This window comes from Camelus bactrianus, chromosome 17 (genome assembly GCF_048773025.1).
Source record: "Camelus bactrianus isolate YW-2024 breed Bactrian camel chromosome 17, ASM4877302v1, whole genome shotgun sequence".
Classification (NCBI taxonomy): Eukaryota; Metazoa; Chordata; class Mammalia; order Artiodactyla; family Camelidae; genus Camelus; species Camelus bactrianus.
This window is the reverse complement of record NC_133555.1, coordinates 35,435,959-35,452,831: the sequence shown is the minus strand read 5'-3', so window position 1 is coordinate 35,452,831 and position 16,873 is coordinate 35,435,959. Positions and strand designations below refer to the sequence as shown.

Below are 16,873 nucleotides of genomic sequence, written 5' to 3'. Positions count from 1 at the left end.
AGCGGACATCCTCAGAGGAGGCCCTTGGAAAGGTCCCTCCTGCTGCTGCCCCAGTCCCCTCTCTTCACACAGGACTCAGCTCAACCTGCCAGCTCCATGACAACCCTCTGAGGACAGTCCTCCCAGCGTGGGGGGGGGGGAAGTAGGCACCTCCCCAGCCCAGCTCTGGTACCCCAACCTTGCTGTCAGACACCAACCCCTAAGCAGCCACACTACCAGGAACAGAGTGGGTGGCAGAAAGTGGGGTGGATCTCATTTTGGCCAAGGAGCAGTGACCTCACTTCCCAGAGCAGGGCCCAGGGCCAGTGTCTTAGGTTGGGGCTGCTTGGAGCACTGGTTCCTACTTCACAGCCTTATGGGTGCTTAATTGTTCGAAAGGAATTGCAGAAGTCAAACCAGTGGATCTCCTACCTGAGGGGCAAGGGTTGCCCTGGGGACAGTGAGCTGATATTACCTAGTGGGGAGATGGCACCTGGCAAAGCCCAACTCACCTCTTGGCCAGTGTGATGTTATAGTAGCTGAAGAGCGTCGGCCAGTGGCGGAAGGACAATTTCCTCCAAAGTTCCTCATCCTCAGGCCCCCAGGTTACCTCTGGAACTGGGCTATCGTGGACTCCCTCTGCTGGACCCCCAGGCTCAGGCGGCTCCTCTGGCAGAGTCTGGTTCTCGGGTAACTTAGGGGCATCAGGTTGGAAGATGGAGAAGGCGGGGTCCGGGTGGCTGGCGGGCAGCACACCACTAGGCACAGGCATGGGAGCCAGGGCACCCTCGCCCAGTGGACTCTGTTCTGTCACTTGGGCAGCGAGGTAGGTGCGCAGCCCTGCTGGGTCCGTGTACACCAGGATGCCAATCCAGACAACGGTACCAGCCTGCAGTGGGGCACTGGGTGCTCAGTAGGGCCTCTGGGCAGCCCCAACCCCCAGCACGCTGGGCCCGCACACTGGACTGGAAAGCCACAACAGAGGCACTGCGGGCCTGGGGGTAGGGAGAGGACACAGGCCCAACCTGTCCTTCCCTTCTGCCTCCTCAAGTCCTCCCACTACCACCTGGGGCCAACTGCCCCACTGGAGGGACTGAGCTGGAGGGTTGGGATTCCTGGCCTGGAAATACAGAGGAGCACCCTTGGGTTTATGTAGAACTCCCCCCTCCCCTCGCTGCAACCCGCATCTCAGCTGGAGCCGGAGAGCTACCATTCCAGGGTCAGCTGCCCAGAAGGACTGGCTGCCTGACTTGCTCCAGAGACAACATGGGTCCCTCGTCCTCAGAAGGCCTCAGCCTCACTCCCCTCTCACTTAAACTCCTTGAGAGAGGCCCACTGACCAGCAGCCAGCCCTGCTCCTTCTCCCCTCTGCCCAGCCTGGCAGGTGAACTATTCTGCCCAGCATTTTCTGACGCTTGCACAGTGAACCCTGGAATCCTGACGCAGGGAACCATCATGGTTCCATCCCACAGCACCCCGTCCTGGGTCACTCTGGGGAGACGATGACTCCTCTCCCTGGCGACCCCAGCAAACACCAGGGTCGGCAGGAGGGCAGAGCGGGCAGCTTCCCAAAGCCAGGCTTCAAGGGGCCCCAAGGACCTCAGGAGCACACACCCCCACCCCGCCTCCAAGGCAAGTGAAAATGCAAGAGGGCCTTGAGCGCTGGCCTTCAGGGAGGGGTGGCAGGTACCATGATGAGGCGCTGTGCCAGGCGTGTGCGGGCCAGGAAGTAGATGACACGCAGCCTCTTGGGGAGCCGCAGGTTTCGGAAGGAGGACGGTTGCAGCGTGATGGTGTGGGGTGTGGACGGCCGCACAGCCAGCTGTCGCTCGAAGCGCGCTGGCCGCCCCACTGGCTTAGCTGGGGGCAGGCAGGCCTCAGGGGGCAGCCGCTTGTTCAGGTCCGCTAGCTGTTGAGGGAGCAGTGGTCAGGGCCTGATGCTGCCCTGCAACTGCCCCAGGTCTGCACCTCTCACCCAGGGATCCCCTGAGCAAACCAGGGCTGAGGAGGAGGTGGGTGGGGCAAGATTCAGCCCATTCCTACCTCCATCCTGCGAATATCAATGGATAGGACGGTGGTGAAAAACAGCATCTGAAGGAAGAAGTCGGACACCAGGCCCACGACAGCAAAGAGACAGAACTCCTGGAATTAAGCAGATGAGAGGATACCAGCACCAAGAGAAGCAGTTCCTTGCCTGCAGGCACCTCAGAATCTGCAGGGCAGTTTCCGGCAGGGCACAGCAGAGAAAAAGAAGAGATGCTGGGAGGGGTCAAGGAGGATAATACGGTGGCTCCTTCCCTCCCCACAAGGGGGCAGCAGAGATGCACTTGAACATTTACCCAGAGAGGGCTAAGGGTGGGTGCTCTCCCCCTAAACCTCTGATTCCCCCTAGAGAGGAGGGCCGGACCCAACTTGAAAAGCTCTGAGTCTCACCAGCCTGCTACTCAAAAAACCCTTCCTGACTGAGCCCCAGGCCCTGCTCATGTGCCATGGACCTACCCAAGAGCCAGACCTGGCCCGATTTTGGGGCTCTGAAAGGTTCCCAGCCAGTGACCACACTGGACCAACGAAGGGATGGGGAGAGGGCAGGAGGGAATTCTGCCCTTAAAACTGAGAAGGGGTAGTCTCTCTGCTCCCCAGGTTCTGTGGCTAGATGAAATTTTCTCACACAAGTTCTGCTCCCCTGCCCTTGTCTGAGGTATCTGGCACACCACCACGGCTTCTACTCAAACATGGGGTAAGATGAAGGATTGGCTACACGACAATCTGGCCTTCCAACTCAGAGCAGGTCCACCTCCACCTCTGCTCACAGCCCCGCAGCTGAGCCAGGGCTCTGGGCAGTGGCCGGTGGCCCTCCCGTGGTGCGGGCCGTGTGCTAGAGGCTGCAGGGGGTAGGGTCAGGGCTCTGGCCAGGAAAGACAGGAGGGGCCCAGTTTAGGGGCCCCACCATGTTCTGCCTGAGAACTGGGAAACGAGGTCTGACTAGAACTGTGGGCAGCCGGCACCGTGGGCAGCTGGTCTCTGCTGTGCCCACCAAGCCCCCTCCTGCCACTTGGCTGAATGAGAGACAGGCAGGGAGGGGTAAGAGGACAGGGTCAAAGGCAGAGGCTGTCTGGCTGGGAGCGCAATCCCATAACCCACCCTCAGCTCCCTGAGTCTTTCTCCTGAACCAGGCATGCCAGGAGCACCCTGTGCACGGTGACAAGTGTCTCACCAGCAGAAGGCCTACCTCATAGGTGAGGGGAGTAGCATGGAGAGGGGTGTGCCCTGCATGGGGGCGGGGGGGGCCTCAGCAGCTGGCTCCACGCTGGCCTAAGCTGCAGTCCTGGAGGGGCCTTACCTGGATGGCAGGCACTAGGGTGAAGTAGCCAATGAGGATGATGCCCAGCTCCGTGGCCATGTTCTTCATGATGGACCAGCTCTCGCTGCTCAGGCCTGTAGAGGACAAGAGGGCCATGGGGTCAGCACATGACCTCTGTCCACATCTGCACACAACCGCATGGTCCTCAGAGGGGAGAAGCACAGGGAGGGGCCCAGCCTTCTGAGGTAGCCGTTCCCCCAAAGTGCCCCAACCCTCATGACCCTGCCAGTGCCCAGGCTCCAAGGTGCAGCCGAGGGCTTGGAGGGCACGGGGGAGAACTACAGCTGTCAGAGGAAGGGAGAAGCAGCGTGTTGAGTTGAGCAAACCCAAGAGGAGAGCCAAGGGTCCCCCACGTTGGCACATCCAGTGTCACGTGCTGTTCTGTCTGGTACATGTGGTCTGCCTGCCATGTGGCAGAATGGCTCCAGGGCCAGAAGAGCTAGCTCGACCTCAGGCCCCTCCCTGGGCCCCGGCCATCACGCAGTCGCACCTGTAAGGCTCTGAGTGCCTGGTGGGTAGGGGCCATTTCCCCTTGCCTCCTTGGAACCTACATCTAGTGCAGGGTCTGGCCTCTCACAGAAGCTCACGAAGGTTTGCCGAGTGAACAAACAGCCTACCCCCAGCCCCATTCCCACAGATACAAGGTGAGGAGGAGGAGGGGCGAAGAGTGCAGACCTCCAGGCCTGGGCTCTTTTCTCACTTTCCCCCAAACCCCAGATCCCCAATTCCTGCCACTGAGGCCACAGGGGGCTTTTCTGGCAGCTGTGGAGGCAGCGACTCTGGGTTGAGCAGCCCCAGGAGCCCCGGCCTCCTGTGGTGGAGTGAAGCAGGAGCAGAAAAGACTGGGTGCCAGCCTGGGCAGAGGGTCACCAAACACGCAAGCCCCGCAGCAGAGTCTGGTTTGCTTTCTTACTGACATGTGAACCAGGACAAAGCTCCGTCCACGGCCCCTCAGAGCACATGCTAACAAGCTGCCATTCATGCTGGAGGCCAGAGCAAGGGAGAGTTCTGGGCTCCGTTTCCTCGGCAAAAGGAGGTGTACACAGCCCCTGACCTGCCCTAGTGCACTCCCCACCCCCCACCTGTTACCTTGGGCGATGCGCAGCTTCACCTCCAGGTCCACTGGGGTTGAGACCACTGACTTGGTGAGCACCAGCACATTCTCGAGCCCGATGACCACCACAAGGTAGGGGAAAATCTCACTGCGGACAGAGAGGGTGAGGGTGGGGACAGTGCTGAGGAGGGCCCTCAACACACGGCTGGTTCTCAATGAGTTTGGGTCCTGGGGGGCCATGAAGTTTGCAGCCTAAAGTGGGGGCTGCTGTGCGAGTCCCACAGCACAGGACAGAAACCGCACCCTCCCCATCCATGCCCAACAGGACCTCTGTCTTCTCAGCTCTCAGCTTTCAGGTAGGCTTTGGAAGCCTTGCCAAGGAGCCAGCAACCATCCCCGTCTCCACCCGTCCAGCTTGGCAGAAAGAGGACCGAGGGAAGCCCCCTGCTGCCCAGCTGCCAGAGCACAGCTCCCCTGGGCCTTCTCACACCAGACTCTGCGGCCAGAGGAAACTACCACGGCCAAGACCCCACAACAGCACCCCAGGCCAAGCCATCAGGACTAAATAGGAGGAGGATGAGACCAGCCTAAAGCCCTACTCACCTCTGTGAAGAAGCTGTGTTTGAAGAGCAACTGTTCCTAAAGAAAACCACTAGCTGTCTGAGACCACGGGCTCCTACTAGCAACAGACTGTGAAGGAAACCTAGGCACAAGGAACCCCAGCCGAGGGGAACCTCACCGGGCTCTCTGCTGTGGAAGAGTGGAGGTGAGGGCTCTGAGGAGGGCCCAGCAGACAGCTAGCAAGGGGAGGGCGTTTAGCACCTTCAGGTCTAGGAAAGGAAGCAGATGTTCTACGAGCAAGGAAAGTAACAGGAAACACAAAATCCCTGTCACGGGACCAGCCTGACACCCCAAGGTAGGGAACAGGCAGTGACCACGATGGAAAGGCAGGCAGGGCCCAGCCAGAGCTGAGGAGACCGAAGCCCGAGGACACACCCAGGGCAGGGATTCGAGACCATGTTGCAGAGAGAAATGGCAGGGAAAGCAAACAATAGAAAGTGACAAATTCGAGTATGCTTATGTCTTAGATCTTTTAAAAAGCCTACTCTAAAATGATTTATTTTATTAGTCACTTAAATGTTTCAATAGTGAAAAAGAAAGAAATGTACCTTCTCTGTCTCACACCCATCTATGGCTTAAGCCGTCAAGGAGCAATATGCACATGTGTAGTTAACATATAAACACACACATACACATCCACGTACCCTTACCTTCGCACACATTTGCCTCACATACCATATACGCACATGCATAAACACACATACACACACACAAGTATACACATAAATGTACATATATACACACATCTATATATGTATTACATGTAAATATGGATACACTTCGTATATACATATGTATGAACACAAGCCGTGTAACTTAAAGAGGAAAAAAATGTACCTCTTAAATGTCAAAATAACCATGTGAGGATATGGGGTAACAGCAAGCGTCCAGCGCAGGGCAGGCCAAGTGCCCAGAGGTGCAAGGCGCTCCGGGCTGCGGGTCCGCCCTGCGGCCCAGTGGAGCCTGCTCGGGACCTACCCGCCGTTGAGAGTGGGTGTCAGGCCGAAGAGTGTGCAGAGCCCCACAGACATGAGCAGCGAGCTGAGCACTGTGACCACGGCGGCCAGAGCCAGCCCCCATTTGGACTTGACCATGTCGATCTTGCCTGGAGGGCAGAGAGGGCAAATCAGGGCAGCATCTCCCCAGAGCCTGGCATACACAGGCCCTTCTTAACTGGGCTCCTAGGAGGTGAGTGTGCCCTGACAGTCGAGGAAGGGAAGGCCCCAGTTTAACCAAAGGACAGTCACATATGTTTCCTAGTCTCAGGGGCATAGTGTGTCCTTTGGGGACCCAGGAAGGGTCTTTTCATAAACAGCAAGAGGAGTCCTGGACCCACCCAAGCCCCTGAGGCTCTGCTGGGGGATGAAGCCCTGGCTTTTGTGACATCTCTGCCCGAGCCACCTTTAGAGGCAGGGAAGGGGGGATCTGGAAATGCCTGTTTAGCTTGGAGAAAGCCCCAGCCTCCTTGCCGTAGACCTACGCGTGGAGAAGTAGATGTAGGCAAACAAGATGATGTAGGTGGTCACGAGGGGGATGAGCTCAGCGATGCCAATCTCCTCCTTGAAGTGCACGTGGACCAGGCTCTCTGCCCGAAGGCTGCAGTTGGGGCTGGGGTGCAGGAGCATCAGGCGGGCGCGCAGGCTGGCCAGAAACCTGGTCATGGAGCGGGAGGTGGTAGATGGACTGTCCCCCTGGTCCAGGGGACAAAGACAATCCCTGGAAGGAGGGTCTGTCAGGGCTTCCCTCTTCCCTGTGTGTTGGAGGGAGCTTCTCTGTGGTGTCTAACCTTCCCTGCAGTCTCGGGTGGGCAGGGCGTGAAAGAATTACAAAGTTGGCAAAGCTGTCTCAGGAGCCCCCCTTCAGCACCCACCTCCCACGCTGTCATACCACTCCTACTGCCAAAGCCCAAGATGGCCAATCAGCGGCATCGTGGGTGCCTCACCTTCACCGGGAGCTGCCTGCAGTGCTCTGTTGGGAAGGGTTCTGAGGCCACACAGGGCTCAGTAGTAACCAGTTGGGGACCCCTGCCCTAGACTCCAGAGAGACCAGTGGAGACGACGGACATTGAATTTGCCAGCCCTGCCTTAGTTCCTTATTCTTAACCAGCTGTCAGGTCATCCCCACTCAAGCGTGAGGAGATAGCCTCCTTCAGCCTAAGGGATATAAACATTTCAACAGGAGGCCTGAAAACTCCAAGTTCCCAGGAGGCATTCTGGACCCTCTGACCAGAACAGGGACTACTCAAAGCCTCCCGTCAGTCCACAGCCCCGTCAGGAAGCCTTACTTGGCATGGTAGTGCTGGAAGACCAGGGTAATGGTGTATGAGACCATCCTCCTCCTGGTGTAGAGGCTCACCCCGCTGTACTTCCCAGGAACACCAAACAGCAAGTCTGCAGGCAGAAACCAGCAGGTGCCGATGAAGCAAGTGCAGCTAGGCAGAGCCACCAAGGACTCCGATCCACCCCAACCCTGGGAAACAGGGGATAGCCCCCGATCGGCCAGAGCAGCCATCAAAGAGGACATGGTGACCGACAGGCTCCCTCGCAGGTCCTCAAGGAATCTGCCCTGCGGGTACCTTTGAGCGTTGCTGAGGTCTGCAGGGTTTTAGGCTCGTGCTGGTGGATGGTCCTGATGATGTCAGGATCGGCATGGAAACGTTCCCGGTCATTCTGCCAGAAGTTCCCAGGGGACAGCAGCAGGCATCCATGCTCAGGCAGGAGGTTCCGGAGCTTCCTGAGGCCCGGCAGCAGGTCAGTCACCTGCAGGCACACCTCCTCCAGGCTCCTGGTCCCGGAGCTGTGTGGGAGACAGGACAAGGCACCTGCTGTGTCTGCCAGCAGAGGCCAAGCCCTCTGCACTTGAGGTCTCCTCCGTCATCTGGTTCCCGGACGCCTAGTATCCAAAGACCCTGAGGACGAGGGCAGCCAGGAAAGTTCTTCCAGGTGGTCAACAACCAAACCGTGTGGCTATCTGACCTTCAGATTGCTTGTGGAGCCCAAAAGCCCAGTATGTCTGAGGAGAGGCAGGCTGTGGGAGTGTGCACAGCCCCATTCACTAGAATACCTTGGCCAGTTCAGCGGGCAGAGGGGACAGGGTAAAAATTAGGGACTTCATTTTCATTCATCAAAATGCCCGTCAGAGCCCTTAGCAAACTAAAACCCAGCAGTGAGGCAGCTCGCAAAGCCAGCACGCATCTGAGAATCCCTGGTGGGCTGGGGTTTCAGAAGTGGACCCCTAGGTAGAGCCTGCTTCCCATCAGCATGGCCACCACCATTACACGCACATCTCAAAACCCTAGGCAGGGAGCCCTCTGAGTCACGAGTCAACTGGACCTCAGTTAGCTTGTCACAGGGTTGGCCCAGTGGACACCTAGTCAGTCCACTTGAAGCTCAGGGCTCCACCTGCACCATCAGCACAGGCCCCAGGGGAACGCAGCCACAGTGGACCCACAGGCATGCTGAGAAACACAAAGCTGCCTCACTCACCGCCTGCTCACTTGCACGCTTTCTGCAGAGTGGGCTGGACTTAGACTGAGGGCTGCACCCTCCCTTCAGCACAGAACTGGACTCCCCAGGCGGCGGCCCCAGAGTGGGATACCTGTCTCTCAGCACATGGTTCCGGATCTCCTCCACCAGCTGGAATGCCCGGGACAGAGGTGAGCGGAACACATCGACTGCCAGGAGGTTCTTGTGCCAGGGAGACACTGAGGACTTCACAAATATCTGCTGGATGTAAGCCACTGGGGCACCCAAGTACTGCAGAAGAAATGGGGGAGCGGCAGAAAGGTCAGCTCAGCACAGGAGAAGAACAGCCATATTCAGTAAGGATTTAAGGAGCATCTTACTAAGGGCAAAGCAATGTGGGGCCAACAGGACAGGCCTTCAAAAATGAAGTCGTCCACCAGGGACTTCTTACCACTTAAGAACCACTTTCCTACACATTTCCCAATAGAACAGGGGTTGCCAAACTATGGCTCACAGGCTAAATCAAGCCTGGCACTTGTTTTTCTAAATAAAGTTCTCTCGGAACACAGCCACACCCACCCCATTCTGTACCGGCCACGGCTGCTTTCACACAACAATGGCAGAGGCGAGTGCTCATGACAGAGACGGCGTGATCCACAGAGTCTAAATAAAACATTTACTATCTAAATCTTGATGGAAAACATGTGCTGACCCCGCCTGGGGCTGTAGGTGCCCACAGGGGTGGAGCCTATCTTACTGGTCCTGGCTTTGCCACTTGCTGCAGGTCTGTGGTTTCTGAAGCTCAACAGACCCAGTTTTAAATCCCCACTCTCCAACTGTACGGCCTGGGAAAGGTCTTTGACTTCTCTGGATTTCACTTTCCTCAGTGTGAAGGGGGAATAATGACATCCACCTGCAGCATCATGAAGGCCGGCTCTCACACACACACGTATCAACAGCGCCCGCAGAGACGAAGCGTTCATGGACGACAGCTGTGGCACATTGTGTCACTGACCCCACGGCAGTCTTATGAGAAGCACGGAGACTGTCCAGGGCTTCAGGACCCGAGCAGGGTGGCAGGAGGATTCAAACCCAGGTTTCCTCACTGAACATCACACACTCTTCTCACAGAACCTGCCATCTATCCTTAAAGTGCTAACATGCATTTACGTGGCCAAAGTGACACGTGTAAGAGGCGGGGAAAGCCTCCCAGTGATGGGCCTGTCAAGGAGCACTCTCCAAACGAGGTGCCATGGCAGCAGTACACAGGGGAGGAGCTGAGTGGAGGCCAGGGGTGGGGAAGGACTGGCGGGAGATGGGCAGGGAAGGGCAGGGAGGGCCTCTGAGGAGCAAGGGACGTGGGTAACAACGGAACTCACAGCTAAAATGAGAGGAGACCAGGATGACGCCAGACTGAGCCATCTGGATTTTAACCAGTTGACAGAGAAAAGCCCCTGACTGTCTTCGAGAGGGAGGGCAACCTGACAAAGTGGAGCTCCGGAGATTCCCCCGGAGTTAGTCCAACTGCAGACAGGGAGCGACCAGCCACAGCCCCGGCGCGCACGCCACGTACTGTGAGGTGCAGGCTGGGGGAGCTGGGCCTGGCTGAGGATGAGGGGACTGTCTTGATGCCTGGGCCCCAATCAGGATGAAAAAAAAAGGCCATTTAGCCACTCAAGGATGCAGTACTCCAGGTGATCATACAAGCAAGGGTCAAGGTGCTTAACACGCAGAGCAAGTTAACACCGCCTGGGCTCCTGGGCACAAAGAACAACCTCAGGCAACCATCTGAGCCTCTGTGAAGTATATGTTTATGAACCCATGTCACAAAGACTCTGGGGACAGAGGGCCTCACCCACTCACTCTTCTCCACCAGACTCAGCCCCCTAGACACTGTCAGGAGGTACAGAGGCATCTGGACAGAACTGACTACCACAGGTTCTGACCTGAACAGCGGCTCACTGACTCAGCACACCACACGAGTCTGAGTAGGGCAGGAGCTGTCCAGAGACCAGCAGCTCGACAAGGAGAGCAACTCCCAGGGAGATCATCCTCAGGCTCTGATGGACACAGCATGCCACCCAGGGGCAGCTAGGACCTCCAGACCCGGGTCTGTGACTTTGCACACACCACCTCCTCTGCCCACCGCCCCTGTCGGACCTCCACCCCCACCTTCAGGCTCACTGAGCCTATGCAACTGAACCTTTTGGTTTCCAGGCAGGACAGCTCCTCGGCCCTCTGGTCCAAATCCAGCCCCCTTCCCACTCAGGTGCCTTCTCGCCAGCCAGGACCATCCAGGTCACCATTTCAACAAAGAAACAGTGAACATACTTTAGAACCAGCGCTCTCTTTCTGGGCTGTAGGGATGGCTCCAGGAGTTCCATGAGTGCTCCACTTAATTTATATTTCTGCTCAGAAGCCCACCTATTATTATCACCATCATTATTTTTAGGGAAGAGGATACAAAGGTTTCATCAAATTTGCACAGAAATAGGTAATAACCCCTTTGTCCTAGGTACTTCTTTCTCCTTTGACTTCTACCAGTCCTGGGTATCATCCCCTGCTCATTTGTTTCCACTGCTCAGCTGGCTGCCTCAGCAGACAAACACCACGCAGAAGTGCACCAACGGCGCAGCCATGATCTGGCCTTGGCTGCACCGCCCTCTGCTGGCCGGCTCTTGATTCATCCTCACCAGCTTCCAACTGAACTTTCCAAGCAGCTTTCCAACATCTTTCCAACTCCTTCAAGATCTTGGTCCATTCATTTAATATGATTGTATCAGACTCATCATCCAACATCTATACCCTCAACCTAAGACTAGTGGTTTCCTCGGGAGGCACAGGAAACACCGAAAGGAGAGTAGGGACAGGAGGAGGGAAGGGAAGGCTGCCACCAAAGGGTGTGTTACTGAGCAAGTGACCCGTGGCTGACTGTATTTAGCTGAGTTATCCCACTGCAGGGAAGAGACCTCAGGTTACATACCAACTCCTGCAGTTACTGACTGAGGGCTGCCTAGGGGGCATGAATTCTCCAGGACCTCAGGCCTTGGTTACCAGAGATTCTTTGACAAATGAGATGCAGATGCTGGTGGTTGGAAAGCAGGCGGGCAGGCACTAAATGGTAGCAGGGGTGTGGGCAGGGCCTACCCCTCATTGTGCTGGGCCCTATCGTAATCCCTACCTGATATTCAAGTGAGAAACAGACACGGAAAGGGCAATGACACATGGTATCCTAAGGGGGTGACAGAGATAGCATAAGGGCCAGTGGAGTCCAGACGCCCCTGGGTACAGGGGGAGGAGTCCTCACTAGATGGAGGCTTCCAACATGGCCCTAGTAATCCCCGCCTCCTGGTGCTCATGCCCCCTTGGGTGCAACTCCCCTTGGCAGTGGGCTGGACTTAGTGATTTGCTTCTGACAAACAGAATATACAGCAACAGTGATGAAATCTCATTTCTGAGATTAGGTTATAAAAGACTATGACCCTTAAGGCCATTATGCTAAGTGAAATAAACCAGGCCCCAAAAGACAAACACTGTATGATTCCACATGTATGAGGTACCTAAATCAGTCAAATTCACAGCGACAGAACATAGAACGGCGGCTCCCAAGGGCTGGGGAAGGGGCAATGGGGACTTACTGTTTAATGGGCACAGAGTTCTGTTTTACAAGATGAGGACTCACAGAAACAGATGGAGGTAATGATCACACAGTAATGTAAATGTGTTTAAGACCACTGAACTGTGCACTTAAAAACGGTTAAGAGAGTAAATTTTATGTTGTGTGTATTCTGCCACACTTCAAGAAAAAACAGAAGAGGAAAAAAAAAAAAGACTGTGACCCCTCCTCCGCCCCCTCTTCTGGAGCCAACACTCTGATGAAGTCGTGAGCTGCTCCAGAAAGGTCCACGTGGCAAGGAATTGCAGGGACTTCCAGCCGACAGCCAGTGAGGGACCGGGTCCCTCAACCCAGCCCCCTGCCTGAGCACGCCTGGAAGCGAATTCTCTCCAGTCAGGCTGAGAAACTGCAGCCTTGGCTGACATTCTGACTGCAGCCTGTAGGAGACCCTAAGCTAGAGCACCCAGATAAGAAAACCAACGCTCAGAGAGATAAGAAGGATGTGCCCAAGGACGCACAGCTGACAAGCAGCAGAGCCAGGATGAAAGCCCAGGGTTGCCTAACCCTCAGGCTGGTGTTTTCTCCACAGCCAACCTGCCTGGGTAGGTCTGAACAACGTGCGTTTCCACGGGGAACAGGACGTGGATGGGCAGGCCCCGCACAAGCAGAGTAGGAGGGCTGAGGCCCGGCACTCCTGAGGTTTCTGGCCACCAGCGTTCACAGCATGAGGCCCCTGACCGGGGCTCCTTGGAACCCCTGCGTGCGGGCTCGGGCAGCCACCACAAACACTGCAGTGCTGGCCCAGAAGCCTGGCCACCTCTGCAGGCCTGGCAGGCAGAGCTTGGCGTGGGGTTCAGGCTTCCGTGATGGTCTGGTCTAGGGGAGCCCGGCCAGCGCAGGACATCTCAAGCTTGTTGTTGTTGCTGTTGCTGTTTTAAACACAATCCTGCCTTCACATTTAGATGAAGCAACCTAGAGCTCCGAGTACGTTATCTTCACACTGACACACCCGGGGCTCCCTTTAGAACGTGATACAGAAGACTCCTGTTACTCCACTCTTCTGGAAAACAGGGCTCCTGCTCCTTGTCCTCCTGGACAGGTGAGGGGTGGGGTGTGGTGGGAAGGGCAGGCTCAGGGGACCCACCAGGGCTTGACTTCTAGCTCCACCCTCAGCTGTGAGCCTTGGACAAGGGTCTCCACACTCTCCAAGCCTCGGTTCCTTACTGAGGGAACCAGGAACAGAATCTCAGATGTTACCAGAAACAACACAACACACCATCCCATCTAGCAAGGTGTGTGGCCAAAAACATGTTAGTTATATCCAGTTATATCATTATGTCTTAAAACTATAAGTGGATTTGGGATCCCCTTAAAATCAACCCCTCCTCCCCCCTTCATATCCCCCCACGCTCTTCCTAGGCACGGTCATCTCAGTCTCCAAGTTTCTCTGAGTTCAGTAAGACTGACCTTCTTACCACCACTTTCGTCATGTCGTTGCCTCTAAGGGGATGGCTCCCACGACCTACAGAACTAGTCCCAACTCCGGAGCCCGGGGTTCAACTTTGTCCCACCTACCTCATCACCTCCTGCATTCCAAGAAAAGTACCTCACTTCAGATTCCCTGTCTCCTCAATAAGCCATGCTACTTCTTCATTCAACAAAAAACCTTTTCTGAGCATATACTATGTGCAAAACATTGGACTGTACAATTTGAATGAAACATGACTTCAAGTGGGCCACGTGAGGGTGCAGAGGAGGAGCAGGGCACACATCTGCAGGAGAGCTGGGGGAGGCTTCCTGGAGAGAGTGCCATGTGCAATGGCGGGGTAAAAGATAAGGAGTGCATGCCTGGTGCACTCAGAGGCCAGTCTAGGCATGTGAACCTCTGTTCTCCTGCCCTCTGCTCTGGCCAGTTCTAATCAAGGCCAATGATGACAACGGTGAGAGCCAGAAACATTTACTAAGTGAAAGTGATGGGCCAGGCACTGCACTAAACCTCTGCATTCTTTCACTTAACCCTATGACAGTGTGTAATGCGGGTATAATTATTACCCCCATTTTATGAGTGAAGAAACTAAGGCACAGAGGTGTTACATAACTTGCCGAAGGTCACACACTGCAAAATGGAAAATCTTCACCTTTTTGCTTTGCTCTGGTCTTCCTCTGGTAAAAACATCCCTCTTCCCAGAGGGAACTGTCTTCTCCCACTCCACAAGGCCACTGATCAGTGACTCCAACACAGGGCAGGCCTAATTCAGAGCACAGGGACCTGGCAGAGTTGATTAGAGTCCTCCCCAGAGGACACACAAAGGCACAACTGCAGGGTGCAGCCAACAACCCACTGGGGGGATCACTTCAGCAGAAGGGGAGAGGGAGGGCTACACAGAAAGACAGATGCCTCCAGCACACAGAAAGAACTACAATTCAATTTAAACAAATCCAAGCAATTCAAAATGGGCAAAACACTGAAATACTTCACAAAGGAAGATATGCCAATACAATATGTGCTTGACATTAAGTCATCTGGAAAATGCAAACTAAAACAACAATGAAATTTCTCCTTACTTCTAACAGAAAGGCTTTTAAAAAACCTACAGTACCAAGAACTTTATGGCAAAGACTGAACTTTGTGCAGTCACTATGGAAAACAGTATGGAGAGTCCTCAAAAAACTCAAAATAGACCTACCATATGATCCAGCAATCCCACTCCTGGGCATATATCCAAAGGGAACCTTAATTCAAAAAGACACACGCACCCCAGTGTTCATAGCAGCACTATTTACAATAGCCAAGACATGGAAACAACCTAAATGTCCATCTACAAACAACTGGATAAAGAAGTTGTGGTATATTTATACAACAGAATACTATTCAGCCATAAAAAATAATAAAATAATGTCATTTGCAGCAACATGGATGGACCTGGAAATTGCCCTTCTAAGTGAAGTAAGCCAGAAATATAAAGAAAAATACCATATGATAATCACTCATATGTGGAATCTAAAAAAAAGAAAAAGTCTACTATGAACTCATCTACAAAGCAGAAACAGACTCGCAGACATAGTAAACAATCTTATGGTTACTGGAGAAAGGGGGTGGAAAGGGATAAATTTGGGAGTCTGAGATTTACCAATGTTAGCAACTATACATAAAAACAGATTTTAAAAAAAAGTGTTGTATAGCACAGAGAACTATGTTCAATATTTTATAATAATGTTTAATGAAAAAAATAAAAACAAATGTATGTATGTATGTGCATGATTGTGCTGTACACCAGAAATTGACATATTGCAACTGACTGTACTTCAATTAAAAAAAAAAAGACTGAACTTTAATGTATGGAAATTTAAAAATAATTTAGGAGGCTGATGGACATGAAAAGAATTGACACTTTACCTCTGCAGTCTTCCTTCCAAAAACCCATACACCCAGTCTAATCAAGGGAAAAACAGACAAATCCTACTCGAGGGACACTACTCAAAACTGTCAAGGTCATCAAGAACAAGAAAAGTCTGAGAAACTATCACTAAAAAACAGTAAGAAAACTGGATTTCCTTAGTTTGTACCTATGTGCTTTTTCTCTCCCAAGATCCCATCCAGGACAGCATGTCACATTTAGCTGTCCTGTCTCCTGGGGCTTCTCGTGGCTGTGTTAGTTTCTCAGGCTTTGTTTTTGATGACCTTGACAGTCTAGAGGAGGATTAGTCAGGAACTGCATGGAACATCCCAGAAGTGGGATCTGTCAGACATTCTTCTCATGATTAGGCTGGGCTTCTGGGTTTTTGGGAGGAAGACAGCAAGGGTGCTTCAGGGGTTACACCATCAGCCTGCCTGATCACTGCTGCCGGTGACCCTGACCGCCTTGCTGAGGAGCTGTCAGGTTCTCCACCGTAAAGTGACTCTTTTCTCCCCTCTGTACATGATACTCTTTAGAAGGAAGTCACTATGCACAGTCCACATTTAAGGAAGAGGAGTTATGTTCCCCCTCCCTGAGGGTGGAATATCTACATAAATTATTTAGAATTTTTTGCCCAGATCTGTCTACTCTCCTCCACTTATTTATTCAATCATACCGACTCATATTTATTTTACACCTTGGGTTATAATCCAATACTACTTTATTCTGCTGCAAAATGTATTTTATTTTCCAGCACTGGCCACTGGGAGCTCTTTCAGTTGGCCCCTGTGTCCCTTTGATGTATACTGAATTTATTTTGAACCGACTTCTTTGTCTTTTCTTCCCAAGCAGACTGGGATCTCCTCGGGAGCAGTGAGGCTCCATGTGTTCCCTAGATCATCCTGCCGGGCACACTGCAGACGTGCAGTAAACATGCGCTGACTAAAGGAAGGAACTGAGGAATGAAGGACATTTTGGTTCCTTGGTGTGGGCTGCCCTGTGCCTGAGCTTCCTAATTTCCTTTGAAAACCATCCTCTCTCACCCTCAGCCTGGTGATGAAGACAACCAGGGGATGAAGACAATCAACAAAGCACCCCCCTCGGCCACAAGATCTGAGGTGGGGACAGGTAAGTAACCTCAATCAGAGCCAAGCAGGCCTGCTCTTGTCCTCCACTGGATTGGATGTTCCAAGAATGTGAGGCTGAATCTGTGGGAGCTGACCTAGACAGGGCAGAGCTGAGAGACAGACTCCTTCCAAGGCCCAAACCATGCTGTCCTTGAATAAGCCCTGCCCACAGCTCTGAGTTACATGACCCCCGCAAAAAAATGCCCTTTTCACTTACTCTGGTTTGGGTTGAGTTTTCTGCTCCTTGTAACTA

General features: G+C 53.8%; 1 protein-coding gene across 4 annotated transcripts in view; it reads right to left on the bottom strand.

Moving 5' to 3' along the window:
* SCAP (SREBF chaperone) overlaps positions 1 to 16,873 on the bottom strand; it is a 61,251-nt gene that overhangs the window by 4,404 nt on the left and 39,974 nt on the right. For 3 of the 4 annotated variants that reach the window (XM_074345005.1, XM_074345001.1, XM_074345003.1), the window contains exons 4-13: positions 8,613 to 8,770; positions 7,591 to 7,811; positions 7,300 to 7,405; positions 6,496 to 6,668; positions 5,994 to 6,120; positions 4,430 to 4,542; positions 3,320 to 3,414; positions 2,023 to 2,121; positions 1,670 to 1,888; positions 492 to 868 (exon numbers count right to left, since the gene is read on the bottom strand). In XM_074345005.1, coding sequence (XP_074201106.1) covers positions 492 to 868; positions 1,670 to 1,888; positions 2,023 to 2,121; positions 3,320 to 3,414; positions 4,430 to 4,542; positions 5,994 to 6,120; positions 6,496 to 6,668; positions 7,300 to 7,405; positions 7,591 to 7,811; positions 8,613 to 8,770 — 1,688 coding nt within the window. The remainder of the gene's footprint in view (positions 1 to 491; positions 869 to 1,669; positions 1,889 to 2,022; positions 2,122 to 3,319; positions 3,415 to 4,429; positions 4,543 to 5,993; positions 6,121 to 6,495; positions 6,669 to 7,299; positions 7,406 to 7,590; positions 7,812 to 8,612; positions 8,771 to 16,873) is intronic. The other variant, XM_074345004.1, reaches the window with a different exon arrangement.